Source organism: Microcaecilia unicolor, chromosome 8 (genome assembly GCF_901765095.1).
Source record: "Microcaecilia unicolor chromosome 8, aMicUni1.1, whole genome shotgun sequence".
Classification (NCBI taxonomy): domain Eukaryota; kingdom Metazoa; phylum Chordata; class Amphibia; order Gymnophiona; family Siphonopidae; genus Microcaecilia; species Microcaecilia unicolor.
Genome location: NC_044038.1, coordinates 97,219,148 through 97,241,230, shown reverse-complemented (window position 1 = coordinate 97,241,230; position 22,083 = coordinate 97,219,148). Strand labels below are relative to the sequence as shown.

The 22,083-nt window shown below is 41.3% G+C and overlaps 1 protein-coding gene across 1 annotated transcript in view; it reads right to left on the bottom strand.

Annotated features, from left to right (window-relative positions):
• Positions 1–22,083, bottom strand: part of LOC115475651 — a 451,633-nt gene that overhangs the window by 81,032 nt on the left and 348,518 nt on the right. The window contains exons 24-32 of the mRNA XM_030211552.1: positions 19,557–19,583; positions 19,191–19,223; positions 13,705–13,743; positions 8,617–8,664; positions 7,221–7,274; positions 5,350–5,391; positions 4,407–4,460; positions 2,188–2,241; positions 1,631–1,684 (exon numbers count right to left, since the gene is read on the bottom strand). Coding sequence (XP_030067412.1) covers positions 1,631–1,684; positions 2,188–2,241; positions 4,407–4,460; positions 5,350–5,391; positions 7,221–7,274; positions 8,617–8,664; positions 13,705–13,743; positions 19,191–19,223; positions 19,557–19,583 — 405 coding nt within the window. The remainder of the gene's footprint in view (positions 1–1,630; positions 1,685–2,187; positions 2,242–4,406; positions 4,461–5,349; positions 5,392–7,220; positions 7,275–8,616; positions 8,665–13,704; positions 13,744–19,190; positions 19,224–19,556; positions 19,584–22,083) is intronic.

The window sequence follows — 22,083 nt, the reverse complement described above, 5'->3', positions numbered from 1 at the left end:
ATTAAACGCCTTTAAAGACGTTTAAAAATTTTTTTTTTTTTTTAAACGGAGCCAGCGGGAGGGGGGAGAAAAGGAGGGACCTGGCACCACCAGGTTTGCACTTGCTCAAAAGAGCCCTCAACCCCAGGCACTCAACAAAACCTAAAAATTAGGCTTGGAGGCCTAGCCAGAGCTGCTGCTGTGTGTGACCACCACCTGCTGAGATAGAGAACATACTGAGGAGTTTCCGGCAGCACATGACCACATATAGGGAGGCAAAAGTTTGCTCTCTATCTCCACCTGCTGGTAGATGGACACAACCCACCAGTCTATGGATTGATCAGCTTGATGATATGGAATAATAGCATTAAATATCTGTGGTATCTGGATAATTTCCGAGTCTGCCTTGACTTTGCCCTGCAGCGCCATGGCACTAACCAGAGAGTGCCAAGGTGATCAAAGCTGATATTCAGTTGCACTCTCTGAAAAAATGGCACTGGATATCTACTCCTCATATGGGCAGTACAGCTAAACTGGGCAGGAGGGGCTGAATATTTACCCCTATAATATCTATCCAGTCTACCCATATAGCTTATCCACAACTATACTGCCAATGCTACTAAAAGAACTACTAAATAGAGGCATCAGAGTTCTGGAAAACTTGGCAAAACAACTCAGAGCATAGAAAATGTAAAGCAGGAAACTAGTTTTACCCAAGTGCTTCCATATTTGAATACTGCGTTTATCCTGTAGCCTTATACTTTTTATGTCATCATATCATACAGATTAAGAAACACTAGCTCTAACCACTAGGCCACTCCTCCACTCTATAGGTTGCATTCCATAGCCACTCTGATGCCTGTCAACAGTTCAAATATGTATAAAGCTGCATGTAGGTGACTCACCTTATTTGTCAGTATTATTGATATGCTGACTATATGATTTCATTGAAAGGAACATAACCCATCCATTGGCATTCTCCTTTACCCTTTTCCATCAATGCATTTAACTCACACTGTTCTCCGTCTTCTCTGTGTATGCCCATACCCAGCCCTTCGCAGCCCTTGATACTCACTTTCTCTCTCTGGGTCACAAGCTCAAGTGACAATAGTGACTATGGGGAATACTAAACAAAAAATGTGTGCTTCCCTGTACTTTGTTTTATTATCTTTTCATCCCTTCTCTATCCCTCCCTCCAGCGCTGAGTTGTCTCTCTCATTCGCTGTGTCCTTCAGTTTCCATCCAGTCAGCGCCACTGAGAGGGTGAGAGGGGCAAAATTCCCCAGGGTCCGGTATCCAAAGGGGTCCTGCACGGCGCTGCTTTTGCTCAGATGGTTTCTCCTGCTCCTGTGTACCACAGTGCCAGGTTAACGCATTATCGCATTTAACTCTGTTTTGCTGGCAACAGGTCCATCTTCCTGCTGTGTCCCACCTTCTGTGCGGTCTTTCCTGTTTTGACACGGCAGGAAGAAAACCTGTGAAGCAGTAGAGTGGGGCAGGAGGAGACAAGTAAGCAGGCCCGTGGGGGGCGCGTGCAGGCCAGAGGGGGTGCTATGGCCAGGAAACGGCGAGTGGGGTGTGTTTGCCAAGGGTCTGGCTTTGTCTCTCGACAACCCTGCATCTGGTCTCTACTTTGGGATGTTAGACTTACCAGAAACAAATTGAGCTGGAAGATTTGGTTTTGCTTCTCTATATATCCATGATTCTGAAAATAAATTAGATACGATACCATAAATGCATATGTCACATGTCCAAGCTTCACTCTGTGACCCGGGAATATTTATTTCCTGGCCCCAACTCTAAAACAAAGTATCTATTTATAAACATGGATAGAATCCTTTTAGGTTAAATAATAATCCAGATGAATAGTAAATGATGTTGGGTTAGCTACTGATAAGGAAGTGATAGGGAAGAAATCATAGGCTGCATATATATGATGATCGAGATATTGTAAATCAGTGTGCAAGGCAGTGCTGATGGTCAGAGTAATGGTAGGGAACATTGAGAGAGATTTGTAACTGCTAAAAGAAAGGGTGCCTTAACATGTTTGTAGAAATTATTGGTCACATCTCATTTGGACCTCTGTCACCTGTAGAGAGGGTAATTCCAACTACTTTCATCTGAATCATTTTCTGTGCAGGCAGTGCTGTCCTGCTGATAGATATGGGTGTCAGTGCATATTTTCTATAAATGTCATTTCATGCTCACCTGTAACCACTAGAGAAGGAGGTACCAGAAAGTGTGTGTTTGAAGGTCGTAGTTCTGAAAATACAATGGTAAACAAAGGTTTAAGTTATCATGCATTTAAATTCACATACAAAGAACTTTAGAACATAAGATAAGCCATGCTTAGTCTGACATAGTTCCTTCAAGCTCAACATCCTGTTTCTTATTTTGGCTTGTGTGGGTCACAAGTACCCAGCAGATCTCAAAATATAGATTAATTTTTTCAAAGCCCATTCCAAGGAACCAATGATGGCTTTCTCAAGTCTACTTGGTTAATCATTTTAATGGACATTTCCTCCAGGATTTTAGTCACCTTGATCACATCCTCCAGCAAAAGATTCCACAGTTTAATTGCATAGTGGGGGAAAATAATTTCCATGGTTTGTTTTCAATCTGTTGGCTGTTAGTTTTATGGAATGTCCTCTAGTTTTGGTGTTCTTTAAAAGGATAAATTTACTGTTTAATTTAATTACAAATTTGTATATCATTGTTAAATAAACCAAATCACATTCAAGGCGGTTTACTACCAATGCACTCTGACAATACGTGGCGTAAACAGTCACCTGGGCTACCCTTTCTAAAAACTGGCTTACATTGGCTACCCTCCAGTCTTCTGGTAGAATTCTTGATTTTAAACATAAAATACATATTACTCATAATAGCTCTTGTACTTTAGTTCTATAAGTATTTTGGGATGTATTTCATCCAGTCCAGATGATTTGCAACACTTTGGTTTATCAAATTGCTTATTACGTCTTCCAGGTTTACAGAGATTAGTTTCAGTACCTCCGGCTTAGCCCCAATAAATACCATTTCTGGCTAGGATATCTCCCATACCTTCTTCACTGAAGTGACAGCAAAGTACTCATTAAGTAACTCTGCTATGTCCTTGTCCTCCCTGAGTGCCCCTATTACCCCTTGATCAACTAGAGGTCCAAATAATTCTTTTACCGGCATCTTGCTTCTAATGTTCCTTAAGCAGTTTTCATTATGTGTTTTTGCCTTCCTTTCACCTTTTCTAATATGGTAAATATATCTGGTCTGGGCTTCTATGTTGGTAATTTTGAACAATATCCATTTGATCTTTGCAGCTGCTCCTCTAAGTTTCTTTTTAATTATACTTTATTATACTCTTCAATTAATTATTCCAGGATCAATGCACAACACTAAAAGTATTATTGAAATGGGTATTGTAAAATTCAAGGCAGTGATGGAGACAAAACCAGTGACAGAATTCAAAAATGCAAAGGAGAAAAACAAAGGATCCCTACATGCAAAGACAATGAAAAAATAATATAAAAAATAAAAGCTTAGCACTGCTTAGATGGTAAGTCCAGTAGCTGGGAAGCATGTCCAGTGCCGGGCAGACCTTTACGGAATGGTAGATCTGGATGGGTTGGAGGGGGCTTCAACAGCAACTCCAGTAGTTGGGGAAATAAGGCCAGTGCTTCTATTGTTTGCATCCCAAAAATGGCAAGGATAGATCAAGATCAGGTATGCGTATTTTATATCACATCATGTCATATGCTATGAGTGTCTCTCAGAAGAGGAGGGGAAGACATCTTGAGGTTGATAGAGAGTAAAATGTTGCCAGTTTAAAACACTGTTGGATTGTTACTTTAAATCGGGTATTCACTATGAATGTTATTATACTGCAGCCAAAATTATAAAACCATTCTTCCAAGGTGGTAGGTGAGACTCTGGCAGCCTTATTGGGCAAACTGGATGGATCGTGTGGGTCTTTATCTGAGGTCATCTACTCTGTTACTATGTTTCAAATATATATCACTTTCTTTTCTTGGGCTTGTTAAAAGTTACTCACAATTTACATGACTAAAATAATCCACATACTTCTACTCACATTGTGTAGATTCATTCCAAGAAGCAGATGTAGGTTTGTAGAGCCAACACCACAGGTATTTTTTGCATTTTCAAAACAATGTGAGTCATTTTCCATGAGAAAAGTATCAAGACATTAATCTGCTGCAAGTGGTAACTGCTGCTTTCTCATGAAACATTTTTCAAAAGTGCCTTTTGTAGGATTTCACATTCCCACAAACATGACATAACACACATGAAATACAAAAGATGACCTACATTTCAAAAAGATAAGATATAGAACTTCATAGTCCTTTTCTTTCCTGGACACTGTGTTTAGCAATAGGCTTTCCTTCTTGCTATTAACAAGATTAAACACTCACTTGGTAGCTGTTCAGTTGGTGTATTTGGATACAATGTTTTATATAGCCACAATCCTGAAAATAAAACAGATACAATTTGATTAATTCCATATTAAAAAAAAAGTTTGAGATTGCATTCAAAAAAATTGTGGGACAAAAACAGAGGATCTCTTTATAAAAAGAGGATGAAATGAAATCTTAAATAGCCTTAAATAGTGCAGAAATGGGTATAACCTGCAATGAGCAACAAGTACCAGTCCGGCCACTTTGTTGGGAATAGACTGATTGGACTATACAGGTCTATATTGTTGCCTCTGCTCACTTCGACCATCTAATGTTAAAATGTTCTGGAAAAGGGATCACTTGCAGGGCACTTGTAGCGATACAGAATGAGCCATATGATACAAACACTGTATATATTTCATTATTATCATATTATTATCCTCTGTTTTATTTTTTATGGTATATTTTAATGATTTGTTTGTCATAATTATATATTTTTTGTCATAATTATTGTTTTAAGAAGGATTATTCTTTTTATGTTTTAAGAACCCCTGAAGAAGGCAAGGGTGCGGAAACATGGCCCGTGTTGGGGTTTAGTTTGTCAGCAAATAAACATGTGATTGATCACTTTGAAGACTGTGGTTGTCTTCTTCCGCCTTTCTGGATTATCTCTAAAATGCCATCGTTGGAGCAGAAGCCCCATTTTTTTACAGCATATTAATAAAGTAATTTCAGAGAATTTATTACAAGAATAACAATGTTTTCCTTTTATTTGAAACAGACATTTACTTGGTATACAACAGACAGGACCCATTATTGAACTTCCCATAGGAGATAACAGTGATTTCAAGTTGTGATATAGAAGAAAATGTATTCATAATTCTTCAGTATTGCCTACATATAAGGAGTTGCTCTTTTGGTATAGTCCTGGGTAGCAGTCTATGTACATGTGAGTGCTCACCTAAATCTGTTGGTGGTGGGAACTTCAGAGATACATCTGGTTCTGAAAAGAAAGTGGATACCTTAATTAAATACATCTGACATAATTTCAAGAAAGTTCAGGTTTTGATGATTTCTCTACAAGAGATGGAAAATTGTGATATTCATAGATCGCTTGGATCTCTTTACACCAGTGGCTTTCACTCTCAAACTAATTAAAAGGTACAAAATCTAATTTTATTAAACTAAATACATTAAGGACCACATTATATATATATATGGCACCTATATGTATCCCTAAACGTATTCTATAAAATGTACACGTGTTATACAGAATACACTCAGTGGATGTAGGCACGCCTAAATTTACACATACTCATTTACGCCAACAAAAACTTGGTGTAAATCCCAGTGCGTAGATTTAAGTGCACTGGCTCATATTCTGTAAGTATGCGTGGAAACGTTGCAATGCCCACAAATCACCCATAAACACATCCCTTTTGAGCAGAGGTAGTATGGAGCTGCAGAGTGAATGCACTTGGAAGTCAATAAGAGGAGTTTGAACTTTATGTGGAAATGGATAGGGAGCCAATGAAGTGACTTGAGGAGAGGGTTAGTATGAGCATAGCGACACTGGCAGAATAAAAGTCATGCAGCACAATTTTGAACAGATTGAAGGGGAGAGAGATGGCTTAGTGGGAGATCTGTGAGAAACATGTTTCAGTAGTGTAAGCGAGAGGTGATAAGAGTAGGGGCGTATCTGCGTGGGGCCACAGGGGCCTGGGCCCCCGCAGATTTCGCCCTGGCTCCCCTCCCCGCCATCAACCCTCCCCCGCTGCTTACTTTTGCTGGCGGGGGGCCCCAACCCCCGCCAGCCGAGGTCCGACCCGAAGTCTTCATATTTCGTCTTCCTCCGTGGCCATGCTGCAAGGAAGTAATGCTGCAGTGCTAATTCATTGAATCCAGTTCGGAGTCTGACGTCGCAGCATGTTGTATGCGCGTACAACGTGCTGCGACGTCAGACTCCGAACTGAATTCAACAAATCAGCACTGCAGCGTTACTTCCTTGCAGCATGGCCACGGAGGAGTCGGAGGAAGACGAAATATGAAGACTGCGGGTCGGACCTCGGCTGGCAGGGGTTGCGGCCCCCCGCCAGCAAAAGTAAGCAGCGGGGGAGGGTTGATGGCGGGGAGGGGGGTGGAGAGAGGCGGCGGTGGTGGCGGCGGGGGGGGGGGGGGGGGAAGGGAGGCAAAAATGTGCCCCCCCTCTCTGGCTCTGGCCCCCCCTACCACTGGATTCCAGATACGCCCCTGGATAAGAGTGTGGATAAGGCTTCTGATGGTGTGCTCATAAAGGAAGGGATGCATTTTGGTGATATTGCAGAGAAAGGATTTAGCAGTCTGTTGAATATATAAAAAGAAAGAGAATAGGAGTCAAAGATGACCCCAAAGTTATGAGGTAATGAGACAGGAGGATGAGAGTGTTATCCACAGAGATAGAGAATGGGGGAAGAGGAGACGTGGGTGTAGGGAGAAAGATAAGAAGCTCAGTCTTGGCCATGTTTAGTTTCAGATGGCAGTGAGACATCCAGGCAGCAATGTCAGACAGGCAGGCTGAGTCTTGGGCCTGGTTACCTGCTGAAATTTCTAATGTGGAGAGGTACATTTGGGGGTAATCAGCATAAAGGTGATACTGAAAACCATGGGAGGAAATTAGAGCACCAAGGGAAGAACTACAGATGGAGAAAAGAAGAGGCCCCAAGACAGAGCCCTGAGGTACACCAACTGAAAGTGGGATAGAAGTGGAGGATTCCTTCCTTTGCCACTACAGTGTTATTCTAACAGTCTAAAGACACTGTCCATATTATTTTATAAATATTATTTCATACTCACTTAGTAGCTCTGTAGCTGGAATGTTTGGAAAGAAGAGTTCATATATCCATGATGCTGTAAATAAAATAAATATATTTTCATTATGAACACGGAAGTGATGTCATAGGGACACTATGAATAAAGTGTGCTAAACAGTTAGGGCTTCAATGCTTGAATGCAGTTTGTGTAATTACATTTTCCACCTCTTTCATAGGAAGTGGCAAGTACACCATCCTAACTATGATTACACTTAAAATGTATTAAGAGAGCCACTTATGAAAAGATTCTGGACCTTCTTTACCAAGGGCTCGGGACACACCTAGCCAGTCAGATTTTCAGGATATCCCCAATGAATATACATGGGCTAGATTTGCCTGTGTTGCCATTTGTTATATACAAATCTAGCCCATGCATATTCATTGGGGATGGTTCTAGGCCCATTAACTAACCTGTGGCTTTTCTGTTTTTTGTTGGAACCACTGGCAGAAGAACACAACACTCTGTGAAATGAAGTCATTTACCTAAGCTCTATGAATTAAAATTAAAATGACTCAGAAAATCATTAAAATCAGAGAAGCAACTCATGAGGCCTCTATGCGAATAAGAACACAATATCAAAATAAGTGTCATGTTACGTCAAATGAATATTCCCTTAAGCAGAGTATTCTATGTGACAATGTCCAATACATTTCACCTGTAGGCAATCAGTATAGAGGAAAATTGTAATGGAAAACTTTCCCCCCACCACCCACTCCCAAATGAAAGAACCGGTGACCCTTCACCTGCTGGACTAGTAATTATTAATGAATATGATTTTCCAGAAACTTTTCTGGACCTCTTCAAACCAGTTCAATAGCATTATCTAGCAATAAGAGGGTGATTTTTACAATAATCCACTGAGTGGAAGAGGGCAAACAGGAACGTATTCAGGTGTGAATTTATACAGACAAGTAGGTGCCTATTTTCATTATAAAATACCAGAGCATAATTTATCTAACGTGCATCTCCACTGCAGCAGAGACATCTACACTAACCCTAGAGCTGGTATAGATGTCCACATACATGAATTACAGTATTATGTAATCTACGTCTTTGTGTGCTGCACTCATGCTTAACTCCACCCATTCACATGCCCACCATCAAAGTATGGGCCATCATTTTAACACAATTACATTTAAATGGGTCATAAGAGGACACTAATATGTCTATGAATGGTTGTGTACTGTACTGCTCAAAGTGTGCCCACCCTTATGCCATTACCCCCACTGCTCTTGAAAACTTGTCACAATTTGGCAATCACAGAAGATGATCTAAGTTTCTCTAGTATCTGCATCGTATTGCTAGCCTGCAACATTACTATTCTGCAATAATCTTTGGCAGTTATCCATATTTTCCAAAAATAGGATTTAATGCTCACTTGATGAATCTGCTGTCTTTGGATGGAAAATGTTAAATATCCATGTTCCTAAAAATAAAGTAGAGATGTTAGCAAATATATTTGGTGTCTTAAAACCATGGTGAAATGAATGATTGGAATATATATCTTCAATTTTCTTCTGACATCTGTCATACTATTGATTTGCTAGTTCATGGAGGAACAACATACTATAGAAAACCTTACTAGGGATACATATTTGGCAATGTTATGCAATGCATATGGAAGAGGTTTGTGAATAGTTGCAGGGCATATGGAAAGTTTTATTGAAGTTTGTGAACATGAACAGGTGGTTTAACCTCTAAACACAGGGCCAGACACACCCAGTAAGCACGGCAAGAGGACACCACAAAGGTTTCTGTAACTGCCCTTACGTGTTACGCCAGCCCTCCTGGAATGCTAGAAGAGGCATTAGATCAGATTCCTGGCTGATTACCCACCCCTCGATTGTTCTACTTCTGCCTCCAGGACAAGCACAAAGCACCCATGAGAAGTTTTTGGGAGCCTTCCAGGCTATATATTCACAGAGGGCCTGCTTGACCCTTTCCCTCTGATGCGTTCTGTTTAGGAAGAATGCTGCACTAGTGGCAGAGGGGGGAGGAGTGATCGTGCATGGGTGAAGAGAGAAGGGTCAATGCTAGACTGAGGTGGGAGTGTGAAAGAGAGGAGGTAATGGTTAATGAGAAGTTGGAAGGGTGAAGAAAAGTGAAAGGTTGATGCTGGATGGGGAAAGGTGAGTGGGGTTGAAGCTGAACAGATATGTAGAAATAAAGAAGAGGAGGGGAGAGAAAAGGGAGATGACAGTGCCAATTTATAGATTGTGGGGTGGGAGTGTCATACACCCTTGCACCTGCCTCGGCTATGCTCCCTGCGCTATCTGACCCTCACAATGCATTCTCCATCTGATTATGCAGGCATCCCTTGTTATTACTGTCAGGTGAGGAGTATAAAGGCTAACTTCCTGAAGTAGATTACATGATTGGAGCTACTGATTCAGGCAGATTTTGACCTGCGCCATCCACAAAGCTGATCAACAACTGAAAAGAGAGTTTTATAATGGCCTCATACGAACTTGAGCCCAAGAAACTAATTCTATGGCTGTGGCCATTGATGCCACTACTGGTCTATAGTCTCACAATACAGGAGCTACCTTGATTCTACAACAGGATGGCAAAATTCCAAATTGTAACTCTTTCATATCACAACCAGAACCCACTGACTGGATGTGACTTAGTCCTTTCCTCAACAAAAAGAGACAAAATTGCCCACTATTTGATCTCTAGAATGAACCCTAATTCCTTCATTGCGAGCAGCATGTGGAACCAGTAGGTTGAAGACCTTAGACTGCCCTTTTCCTTCTCCAAAAAAGGAAGAGGAATGCACTGAAAACTTGACCGCTGAATAAACCTAGAACACCCAGTCTGTATTTTCTGTTGTCCCTAAATCTTGCTCTGGAAGCTGGTTGATGTGTAAAAGACTTTGGCTTGTCTCCAGGCAATCTTTGAAATGTGAGCTCCCAAAGCACTTGAATAACTTCTCCAGATCCATACGTAAGTTTATCTGTAAAGGGAAGTCAGCTAAGGTGAGTTTTGGAAGCTGTATCTGCTAAACAATTTCTAAGCCATAACCGTACTCTTAGCAGAGTTTTGGTAAAGAGCACCTGCTATGAGCATCTTTAAATGCTTCATGCTGTGGGGCTGATCCATTTCTTACTAACAATAGAAATCTGGCTCATTGTCTTCTCAAACACTTAGGCATAAAGGGGTAAACTGGTACTAACGAGCATCTTTCCAAACTCTGTCCTGGGGTTCAACGGACTCCATCAGGTCAGGAGAAACTCACAGATAAATGAAGGATGTCTCACCAAACACTTCAAGAGAACCACAGGGACTGCCCTCTTGATCCATGATATCTAGAGACTCACTTAGACAAGAGGAGCAGTTCTCCAATACGCCATGCTGGCCCTGCAACAGGCACAGTATTTGGAGCACTCAGCCTAGGCGGCCTCCATCAGAATGAATATGAAATTCACCCAGGTATCCAAGTTGCAAAGAAAATCAAGCCCGGGAATGTGGCCTAATGTGGCTGGAACAGGTGAACTGCAGTGTCATGGAACTAGGCACGGAACTTCTCGGAATCAATATCTAAGTCCCATCAAGCTCCCTTGGGATCAAATGTAAATTAAAGGAAGACTCACCCCCTTATTCGTTTAGCATAATTAGGTGTTTTATAAGCTGCTCACAATGCTTCTCCAAATATAGAACGAGACTCCAATAAGTTATCCTCTAGCACCAAGTAAACATGTTTAATTTTTTTATTTCTATCTTTTTATATGAGCTAATCCTAGAAATGTCTATCAGGACCCCCATGCTGCACTGGTTATCAGCTCTCCAGCTAGCCCAGGAGTCCACATCAAGCACCAGTCTAGGAGCTGCACAGCAAACACTCACAATCTGCTTTTGATAGAGAAATACTGAGGATCTGTATCTGTATGGTGCCCTAATAAAGTGGATCACAAAAGTCTTTGTTTTCAGTCTCCATCTGCTGGTCCGGTAAGGACAAGGAAAGATATGTTTGTGTTCATTTAGGCATCTTCAGTGTAGAAAAGGCACAAAAACAGTACAGGGGATGCAAGACAAGCCAGGGAAGGGGTGGGAGAGTACTAGGAGATGCCTTGCCTTCCCACTGTTTATATAAACACCTATTCTTCCTTTTTTATATCAGGGATGTTTATGGGTTAAAACCTAAATTCATAAGCCCTATTTATTTGAAGAATTTCAATTAGGAATCATTCTACCATCTCTTTCAGTGTAACAACTGGGTGATTTTCAAAAGCATACAGTACAGGAATAACATCTACTTCTGGTTCAGCATTGTATAAGATAATTATATTTACATTTTTGTTCCCTTTTTCTTCTACTTTAAACTTGTATGACTGATTTTGGTCTACCTCTTCATTGACATTACTTTCTACACTTTTAAAAGGTTAATATTGTAAAGTGCTCTGACCTGTTCATCAGACAGAACGGTACAGAAAATCCTTAATACACAAACAAGCTACAGTGGTGGAAATAAGTATTTGATCCCTTGCTGATTTTGTAAGTTTGCCCACTGACAAAGACATGAGCAGCCCATAATTGAAGGGTAGGTTATTGGTAACAGTGAGAGATAGCACATCACAAATTAAATCCGGAAAATCACATTGTGGAAAGTATATGAATTTATTTGCATTCTGCAGAGGGAAATAAGTATTTAATCCCTCTGGCAAACAAGACCTAATACTTGGTGGCAAAACCCTTGTTGGCAAGCACAGCGGTCAGACGTCTTCTGTAGTTGATGATGAGGTTTGCACACATGTCAGGAGGAATTTTGGTCCACTCCTCTTTGCAGATCATCTCTAAATCATTAAGAGTTCTGGGCTGTCGCTTGGCAACTCGCAGCTTCAGCTCCCTCCATAAGTTTTCAATGGGATTAAGGTCTGGTGACTGGCTAGGCCACTCCATGACCCTAATGTGCTTCTTCCTGAGCCACTCCTTTGTTGCCTTGGCTGTATGTTTTGGGTCATTGTCGTGCTGGAAGACCCAGCCACGACCCATTTTTAAGGCCCTGGCGGAGGGAAGGAGGTTGTCACTCAGAATTGTACGGTACATGGCCCCATCCATTCTCCCATTGATGCGGTGAAGTAGTCCTGTGCCCTTAGCAGAGAAACACCCCCAAAACATAACATTTCCACCTCCATGCTTGACAGTGGGGACGGTGTTCTTTGGGTCATAGGCAGCATTTCTCTTCCTCCAAACACGGCGAGTTGAGTTCATGCCAAAGAGCTCAATTTTTGTCTCATCTGACCACAGCACCTTCTCCCAATCACTCTCGGCATCATCCAGGTGTTCACTGGCAAACTTCAGACGGGCCGTCACATGTGCCTTCCGGAGCAGGGGGACCTTGCGGGCACTGCAGGATTGCAATCCGTTATGTCGTAATGTGTTACCAATGGTTTTCGTGGTGACAGTGGTCCCAGCTGCCTTGAGATCATTGACAAGTTCCCCCCTTGTAGTTGTAGGCTGATTTCTAACCTTCCTCATGATCAAGGATACCCCACGAGGTGAGATTTTGCGTGGAGCCCCAGATCTTTGTCGATTGACAGTCATTTTGTACTTCTTCCATTTTCTTACTATGGCACCAACAGTTGTCTCCTTCTCACCCAGCGTCTTACTGATGGTTTTGTAGCCCATTCCAGCCTTGTGCAGGTGTATGATCTTGTCCCTGACATCCTTAGACAGCTCCTTGCTCTTGGCCATTTTGTAGAGGTTAGAGTCTGACTGATTCACTGAGTCTGTGGACAGGTGTCTTTCATACAGGTGACCATTGCCGACAGCTGTCTGTCATGCAGGTAACGAGTTGATTTGGAGCATCTACCTGGTCTGTAGGGGCCAGATCTCTTACTGGTTGGTGGGGGATCAAATACTTATTTCCCTCTGCAGAATGCAAATAAATTCATATACTTTCCACAATGTGATTTTCCGGATTTAATTTGTGATGTGCTATCTCTCACTGTTACCAATAACCTACTCTTCAATTATGGGCTGCTCATGTCTTTGTCAGTGGGCACACTTACAAAATCAGCAAGGGATCAAATACTTATTTCCACCACTGTAAATATCCTTCTATTATGCAGCTTCCCACTATTAGTTGTGTACATCAACCAGCAGGTGGAGATAGAGTATAGAAAACAGAGCTGAGACATATCACAGTCTACTTCCTCAATATCTTCTATCTCCAGCAGGTGGATGGACACAATTTTCAGCCTCTGGTTCTGAGTGCTTTGCTCCTGGTTCAGTTTGTCCTTAGTTGAGCTTTGCGGGTGGCTTGATTCTGTAGAGTCATATGTCTACGGGGAATCTTCTGCTGAACAACTCTAGCAAAATATCCATGCAAGGCAAAGAGCCACACTTCAAGCAGATCATTCCCCAATATGAGTTATCCAGCTCAATCAGATCAGAGTGATCAAGTTCCAAGGTCAATATTGCTATAGCAGGGGACAAAGACATTGATTGCATGTGTCCACTTTACCTTTATCCACGTCAGGAGGAGGCACTGGAAATTGTATTTCTGGAAAGAAAATGGATAAATTACTGAAGAACATGTGTGATATTTTAATTCTAAAAAATGGAGATTCTGGTTTGAACTAAATTTATTTACTGCAGCTTTCTTTATTGCATTATCACCCACATGGGTGCTGTCATATGGAGTACCTCAAGGACTGATACTGTCATCAATTCTGTTTAATATCTACCTCAAACTAGTAGCCCAGCTGATTCGATCAATAGATTCCCAATGATAACTCTATGCAGATGATGTGCAGCTATCATGCCCATTGAACCAGATTTACCTACAGCCCTGAATACACTGAGTACCAGTTTAACAGCAATTTAAGAATGGGCTAACACAACAGACTTTACCTGATCCCAAGTAAAATTGAGTTCTTGTGGATCTTTAACATTTTATTCCTATGGGCCCTGCTGCAGATAACTTGAGCTAAGCTTTAGTAAAAGACCCCTGTAAGTGGTTACATACCTGACATCAAAATCTTTTCTGGAAGTTACAACCTCACTCTTAAATGCAAGTCAGAAACTTTAGAGTAGAGCTAGACTCGACACCTATGCTGATCCTCCAAATCCAAGCAAACTTGAGGAGCTGCTTTCATTATCGTCGACAATGTCTGTACAGTACCACTCTACGTACACTGAGAAGGCACATCTTGTAACAAAGGTTCAAACTATGATAACATCAAGACTAGATTACTGAAATGCACTCTATATTGGTCTAACTATAAAAGGTCTGCATCAGCTCAAATTGATTCAGAGAACTGTAGCAAGACTGATAGAAGGTTGGAAGCAATGCGATCATATCTCACCATTTAACAAAAGCATTACTGGCTAACTTTGCAATAAAGGGCTAAATTTAAAACTCTGTCTGATCATCAAGGACTTTAAAGGAAATGGGCCAGAATACTTGCAGAACAGGATCTCCATCTATACGCTCCAAGACTGCTAAGGTCCTCCCAAGGAGTATTCCGAATGACAGCTTCTCTAAAGTCCATCATGCAATGTAGCACCTGCCAAAAACCCTGCACAGGAGTAGCCCTCACACTTTGGAATTCACTCCCTGAAAGGCTTCATTCAGTGCATAACAATCTCTACTTCAGGAAGTAGGTGAAAGCTTGTCTCTTCTCCCAAAACTTTAAAGGAAGAAGCACCTAATTAGCTAGTCACACAAACACACAAGGGCTAAAACTGGCTGCAGATACTGTAACAGGACTTGCTTTTGCTACATTAACTGAGATTATATTCTTCCACATTTTCACTCCTGTTATTCTCTCTTATTTGTCTGCATACTGTGCCCCCATTTACACCCCATGCTTTCTATTAAGAACTTGTATTGTGTACTGTGTTGACATTGCAAGTAGCGTAATATGCCTTAATATGTACTGTTATTTCAATATTTTTCTGCTGAAATTGCATATTGCCTATGTCCAGATTTTTCTTCCTTACACCAGCATGAGTGAATTTCTTCAGAAAGATGGCAATTAAATCTAACTAATTAAACAAAGAAATAAAGAAATACACATACGAACGGGAAGACAGGGTAGAACAGCTGCTCTCTAACTATCGACATCATCATTGTTACTGTAGGCTCGATATTCAGCCAATGACAGGCAGCGCATTTGTTGTCTACCGGCGGTGTTAAACCTCGATATTCAATGCCAGGCCACATCCAGCAACTGGCATTGAATTTCTGGGTTTCTTTTGGCTGCTAGAAAGTTAACCAGCTATGCTGATATTGAGCACTAACCAGTTAACCTTTTAGCGGTGAAGATAGGCCTGCTATTTAAGCAGCCTATTTGACTCCCTCAACATAGCCTTTCAGGCATTGAATATTCACAACTAACCGGCTACGTTGCAATATGTAGTCTGTTAGTGGCTAGCCACTAACCAGGATATTCAGCAGTAGGTAGCCAATATCTCCTGCTGAATATCCACAGTTAGGCACTTAAATGCTATTTAATCGAACCACAATATACCAAAGTGCAACACACAAAATACTACTTTGATAAGTTTTGTTTTTTTTTTATTTTAATTTTTTTTTTACTGTTCACAATTTATGTTTGTTTTCTATCTCTTTCTAAGTTAGCTGGCTTGATGGGCTTTTAGCTCAGTAATTTATACACATTGATTGCATTGATAAAATTTATGATCAGATGGAAATATGTTGATTCATTTTGCTAATTCACATTTGCACAAAGTGACTTTATTTTTATGTATTCTTGTTCATATGATTGGCACTAATTAAATAAGCCATTCTCATTATTCACACCCACTGTTTGCATGCTTATGACACGACCAATTTATGGGCCCTGTTTACTAACCTGCGCTAGTGTTTTTAATGAGTGCTAAACATACTAATATTATAGGTCTTACATGGTTATCATACCTGCACTAAAAATGCTTAGCGGGCCCTTAGCACATCTTAGTAAACAGGGCTCTAAGGGGATGTTTTACAAAGTGTTGGTAAGCCTAACGTTGCCTTACCAAATGCTAAGTCGGAACTACCACCAGACCTACGTGGCCGCCGGTGGTAGTTCTGCCCCAAGGGTGCACCATTTCCGGGGAACCCCCCCCCCCCATAGATGGCTTGCGCAGCAGTAACCCGGCTGTAATCGGTTACTGTCAGATTACAGCGGGAGCCCTTATCGCCACCTCAATGGTTGGTGGGTTCCCAGCCACATATTTGCCTTGGGTCTTTTTAACTGCTGCAGTAAAAATGGCCCCCGCCGCCAGCGCAGGGCCCTTTTTCCTGCAGCTTGGTGAAAGTAACGGTAAAAGGACCCTTATATGTTTTATATGATTTATGGTTCACATATGATTAGTATGTAAGTTTTGTATTAATTATGGTCCACTCCTATTTATTTTGAATTGATTGGATATTTATATATTTTATTATTTATGCCTATTTATATATGTGCTAAATTGTGACCAATTGAAAGTTTTTACATCTATGTAGTTTTTCTGATATATTTTTGTATCAGACCCTTGACACTGGTGCTTTGTTGTCGAAACATGGTCATATTGGGTCTAAAAAAGGACTCCTGACTTTCACATCCTTGAAGAACCTTTGTAGTGGTCACTGATTCAGCGACTGTGGGGGTTATGAGCTACAGTTCCTCCTGTCTCAGGGCTGCCAACCAGTTCTTCAGTTCTAGGGCAGATAGAGTCTTGGTACTGATCATAAGAATGGAAGTACATGTATTGCTATACTGGGACAGACCAAAGGTCCATCAAGTCCACTATTCTGTTTCAAACAGTGGCTAATCCAGGTCACTAATACCTGGCAAGATGCCAAAAAAGTACAAAACATTTTATGCTGCTTATCCCAGAAATTGTGGACTTTTCCCAAGTCCAATTTAATAATGGTCTATGGACTTTTCCTTTAGGAAACCATCCAAACTTTTTTTAAAACTCTGCTAAGCTAACTGTCTTTACCATATTTTCTGGCAAAGAATTCTAGAATTGAATTACACATTGAGTGAAGAAACATTGTCTCTGATTCATTTTAAATTTACTACTTTGTAGCTTCATCGCATGTCCCTTAGTCCTAATATTTTTGGAAAGCTTAAACAGACGCTTCACGTCTACCCGTTCCACTCCGCTCATTTTATAGATCGCTATCATATCTCCCCTCAGCCGTCTTTTCTCTTGCCTCATGAAGCATTTCCTTGACATAGTTCTCATTTTCATGGATACTTTTCAACCTTGCCACCTTCTGTTTCATGAGGGATTCAAGCTTCAGGTATCTTGCACATGGAACCAGCCCTTCTCCCTGGATCCTGCTGTCTGTGGGAGCTCTCCCAGAGAAAGGCATGTGTTTTGACTTGAAATGGGCCACTAGAGGGAGTTCTGCCTCACAGATGACAGCCAAAATCCAGAAGGCTGGAGAGAAGTGGACAGAGCCTTAAAGGATTAAGGGTAGGAGAGCCCATCACGGAATGGAAAAGGGCATTTCCCTTTTAAGTGGTGGACCTAGCTAAGATGGTTCTAGGCCCTTCTGAAAGGAAGGGCAGTGCCCCAGAACGGATGGGGTTAGGTCACAAACCCACTATAAAATCACTCCCTGGGAGTAAGCAGTAGAAGGAATGGAGCCCTGTGGTTAAATGGAGAAACTGCCTGGAACAGGCTGCAAACCTCACTGCAGAGACCCCTAAAGAGAAGCTGGACTTAGGATCAGAAAAAAGATACCTACCCTAAGAATGATCAGAATATGTTCTACAGTGTGTAGGGAACACTGGGTAGATTGAACTGAGACTTGGACTAACTGAAGGAGAATTTCCCCTATAGAATGGTTGATGAAGGCTAGATGAAGCTAATCTGCATAATGGTAGAGCATGAACACTACATAATTTGCATATCATATGATGCCTGGTAGCCTAGTATGTTTATTCATATGAAAAGAGGTGTTAGGACTGGATGACTGGTGGTGGTGATGGTGGTGGTGGTGGTGGTGGGGGTGGGGGTGGTATATGAAAAAGTAATCCTAAGCATAAAGAGGTCCCCTATCCCTGACACTCAGAGTACTAGTTGCTTTTGAAGGGAACCACCTCTGAGCTATTTCTTAAGAGACAAAGCTCTGGTTGGTAATGGAGGAGACTGAGTCTTAGGTTGTTACTCAGGACTAGAGATTGCTAGTCAACTATTATTAGGTGACCATTCCAGGGCAGATACTGTTGTTGGACCCCAAGACCTTGTGATACTCTACAAGACTGGGAGCAACTGAGTCCTGGTTATCTTATGTATCTGTGCTTGTAAGTTAATATTAGCTAATAATTTTTTGATAATTTACACAACAATTAGTTTGCCCTTTCAACTTTGCTCTATAATCATTATTTCTACTATTCACATAAATAATTTTCTAGAAGATTAATAACATAACTACAATTGCTTTCCTATTATAATACAGAGGGTATATTGCCTCCAAGTCTCCAAAGCTAAAAAAAAGAAAGAGGGGTATTGAATAAACACAGTAGCTTATAACTATGCTTCAATGCCAGACTTAGACCAGGGGATATGTCAGGACACTGCTAAGGAATCATTCAACCCCTAGAGCTCCTAGGCTTTCATCAGAGAGTCACAAGTAAAAGTTTTCACTGACTCCAAAATGCCTATCAATCTATTCTCTAGGGCACTCCAGGCTTTGGGACTCCTCCTTTGTACCTAATCAGCCAGGTGAATTCTCCTGCTCTAAAATCTTCTGAATACTGAGCATAGATTACCTATAGTAGAATGGGTCCTTCTCACTGTAATAGCTTTCCAGAGAGCAGTCATGGATGTTCAAAGAAGTGTCTTGGCCAAGTACACAGTCATCGTTCATCAGTATATTTATTTATTTATTTATTTGATTGCATTTGTATCCCACATTTTCCCACCTATTTGCAGGCTCAATGTGGCTTACAGAGTGAAGTGGAGCATTTCCATGCTGTGCATAAAATAAAATTAATTTCTCACCTGGCAGCTTTACAGGTGGGGTGGGTTCAGGTACTGAAAATAAAATGGATGATTTAGTTTGAGTTAAAGATATCTTGCAAAAGTGTGATGGAATTTAGTTCATAGATATTTTGAAAAATTATAGAATCATCATATTGAATCAAGTTTAGCTCAGGCCCTGCTCTCTCTGTAAAATGTTCTCAAGGTGAGGTCTTCCCACCTTTCTTTTCCCCAAACTCCCCCTTCTCTAAGAGACTCTAAAACTCAAGACATTGAACTTCTTGTGGTAGAAAACAACGGCATCAAGTAGTGTTATGGACAGGTAACCCTGGGTAGTCTCGGATGGATCAAATTCAATATTGTGCATAAATAAGATTGAATACTTACCCGGACCCTCAATCTTTGGTATGGGCACTGAAAACAAAATGAATGGTTTAAAAACAGTGTAGGATTATGGGTACCACAAGGCTTATATTTCATTAGAGAAAAACTAAGTTAAGAATTGGTGCACAATATTGCTATATGCTGTACTTTCATCCCTCTACTGAGTAGCTGGACTGCGTAAGAGTCATGACTGGGCTTGCAAGTTAGTCACTGGTGTACCACGATCCAGTACTGGGTCACAACCACAAGTTCACAAAACTCTGGATTAGTGTGACTTAAACGTAGTTAGCACTTTCATGACAACTGAAGGGAGATCTGATTTGATATTAGCTTTGAGAGACAGAGAGAGAGAGAAAGAGTTTGGTAAGAAGAAATGAACATTCAACAAAAGAAAAGTAAAATACTTTGAAATGACTGAATACAGAATACTAGGAAATGTGCTTACATGAATGGAAATCAAGTCTACCAAATGAAGTAAGGAATGTAATAGGCCATTGTGCTGCAGGGGATGTGGCTTATATAGACTTGTATGACTCTGCTCTACACAGGAGCATAGAAGGGCATTTTCGAAAGAGCATCCAAGTTAAAATAACATCCACCTCACAGCCATTTTCAAACAGGAAAAACATTGGGGTTTCTTGTTAGAAAATAGGTGAGAATCTCCAAAATGAATAGCCATTTTCTAATATAAAACATCCAAACTATCAATGCCAAAAACACAGGGACAAGGATGTCTGGCAGCATTTTTAGAAAAATGTCCACACAAGTCCCTACAGAGAGGAAGGACAGTGGACTTTAACAAATGGCACCCAGGTATGAATCCCACCTTAACTTCTTGATTGTGTATTGTGAGGCCTTCAGGCACAGAAATGTAACCCTGGTACAACAGGTGACAATCTGGAAGACAAGCTAATCTCGGTGGAGCAGGGACCTGGACAGGATTCACTAAAAATCAAAGTCTGGTTGATTAGGGTGCAGGATGGGACCGGATGAATCCTGCTAGGCTGGAGTGTTATTCTCCGTCTCCCACTCCAGATAGACAGCATCCAATAAAGGTCCACACAGTCAGAGGGTATTTTTCAAATTTTTAGTGGAACGAAGTTAATAAATGTGCAGTTTTAACTACATACACTCCTCCACCAACGCCAATCAAGTTTCACATTCTTATAATGAATTATACATTTCAAACCAGTCATTCCCAGTACCAGGCAGGGCCGGCATTACGGGGTTGCAAACAGGGCAATTGCCCTGGGTCCCCATACCATAGGGGGCCCCAAAACCTGCCTCAAGCTAAAGGAGGCATAGGCTGAAGGCCAGCTTTTGGGCCTCCACCCTGGTTTCTGCCCTGGGCCCCTGAATGTCTAACACCAGACCTGGGTAGCTGACAGATAAATAAGTCCAAGTTCTTCTGCGCCCCCTTTTTCTTTACCAAATTTGACTCACTAGGGCTATCACTTGTTGGTAGCCCTGCTGCACTCTCACATCCTCAGATCCTGAAGTAAGGCACCACTTCCCCTCACTCCCGTCCCTCCAGGAGGATGATACTTTTACTCTCCCTCCACGAAGTGTCACACTCCAACAGCATGGTTCCTTCCGGTCTGTATTGACCCTTTGCTCTTTAGCAGGGGATTCTCCCACACCTTTACAAAAATAACTTAGGATTATCCTCCCCCCCCCCCCCCCCCCCCCAGATTATCTGGGTCCCAGCGGAGGACAGGAACCACTCCCTTGGCGATCTCTTCCTCCCCAGCAGGGCATAGTAAAAACTTGGGAAATCTCCCATTCCCCTTAGCAATAACTGCATTTCCAAGACGGGTTACAGAAAAAACCCTATTCTAGCTAACTGTATACCACTATACTATCCTTAAAGCATGTAGGTGTCTCCTATTTCTAGGTACAGTAGGTATTTTGTTATATTTGGAGAGCTCACACGCTTCACCACAAAAGACCTACTTAAAGAGGTATATTTTCAAAGTACTTAAACTTACAAAGTTTCATAGTATCTGCAGTGGGATTTGGACCTGGGTCCCCTTGTTTAAAGTCCACTGGACTTACCACTAGGCAACTCCTGGGAGCTGCTTGCTGTTATCTTGTCTATGCCCATAATACCTGACGCTACCTGGAATCCCCTGTCAGTTTCACTTCTTAAAGTGGTAGGAGGGGGGATAGCATCAAATAGGGGATTAAGGGGGGGGGGGGGGTCATACAAGTTTTTTTTACTTGGACATGATTGAAATAGGTCTAAATACAAGTGTCTTTTTGACTAGGCGGTTTCTTCCTCTTCCATTATTGCTTAAAGACGTTCTAATTTTGGGTTCACCCTAGGCATGTTTCAGGTCTGATTCCATCATACCTCCTTGTCATATAAACAAATTGCAGTGAAAGATGTCCCATTTTTGCTTTCCTAAAACAGGCATTTGAATATTTTCAGCAGATGAATGTTTTTCTGGCTATTTTGATGTGTCCATCTGCTTTGAAAATGAGCACATTAATAAATAAAGTGGTTAATATGGGACCAGGACAGGACGGA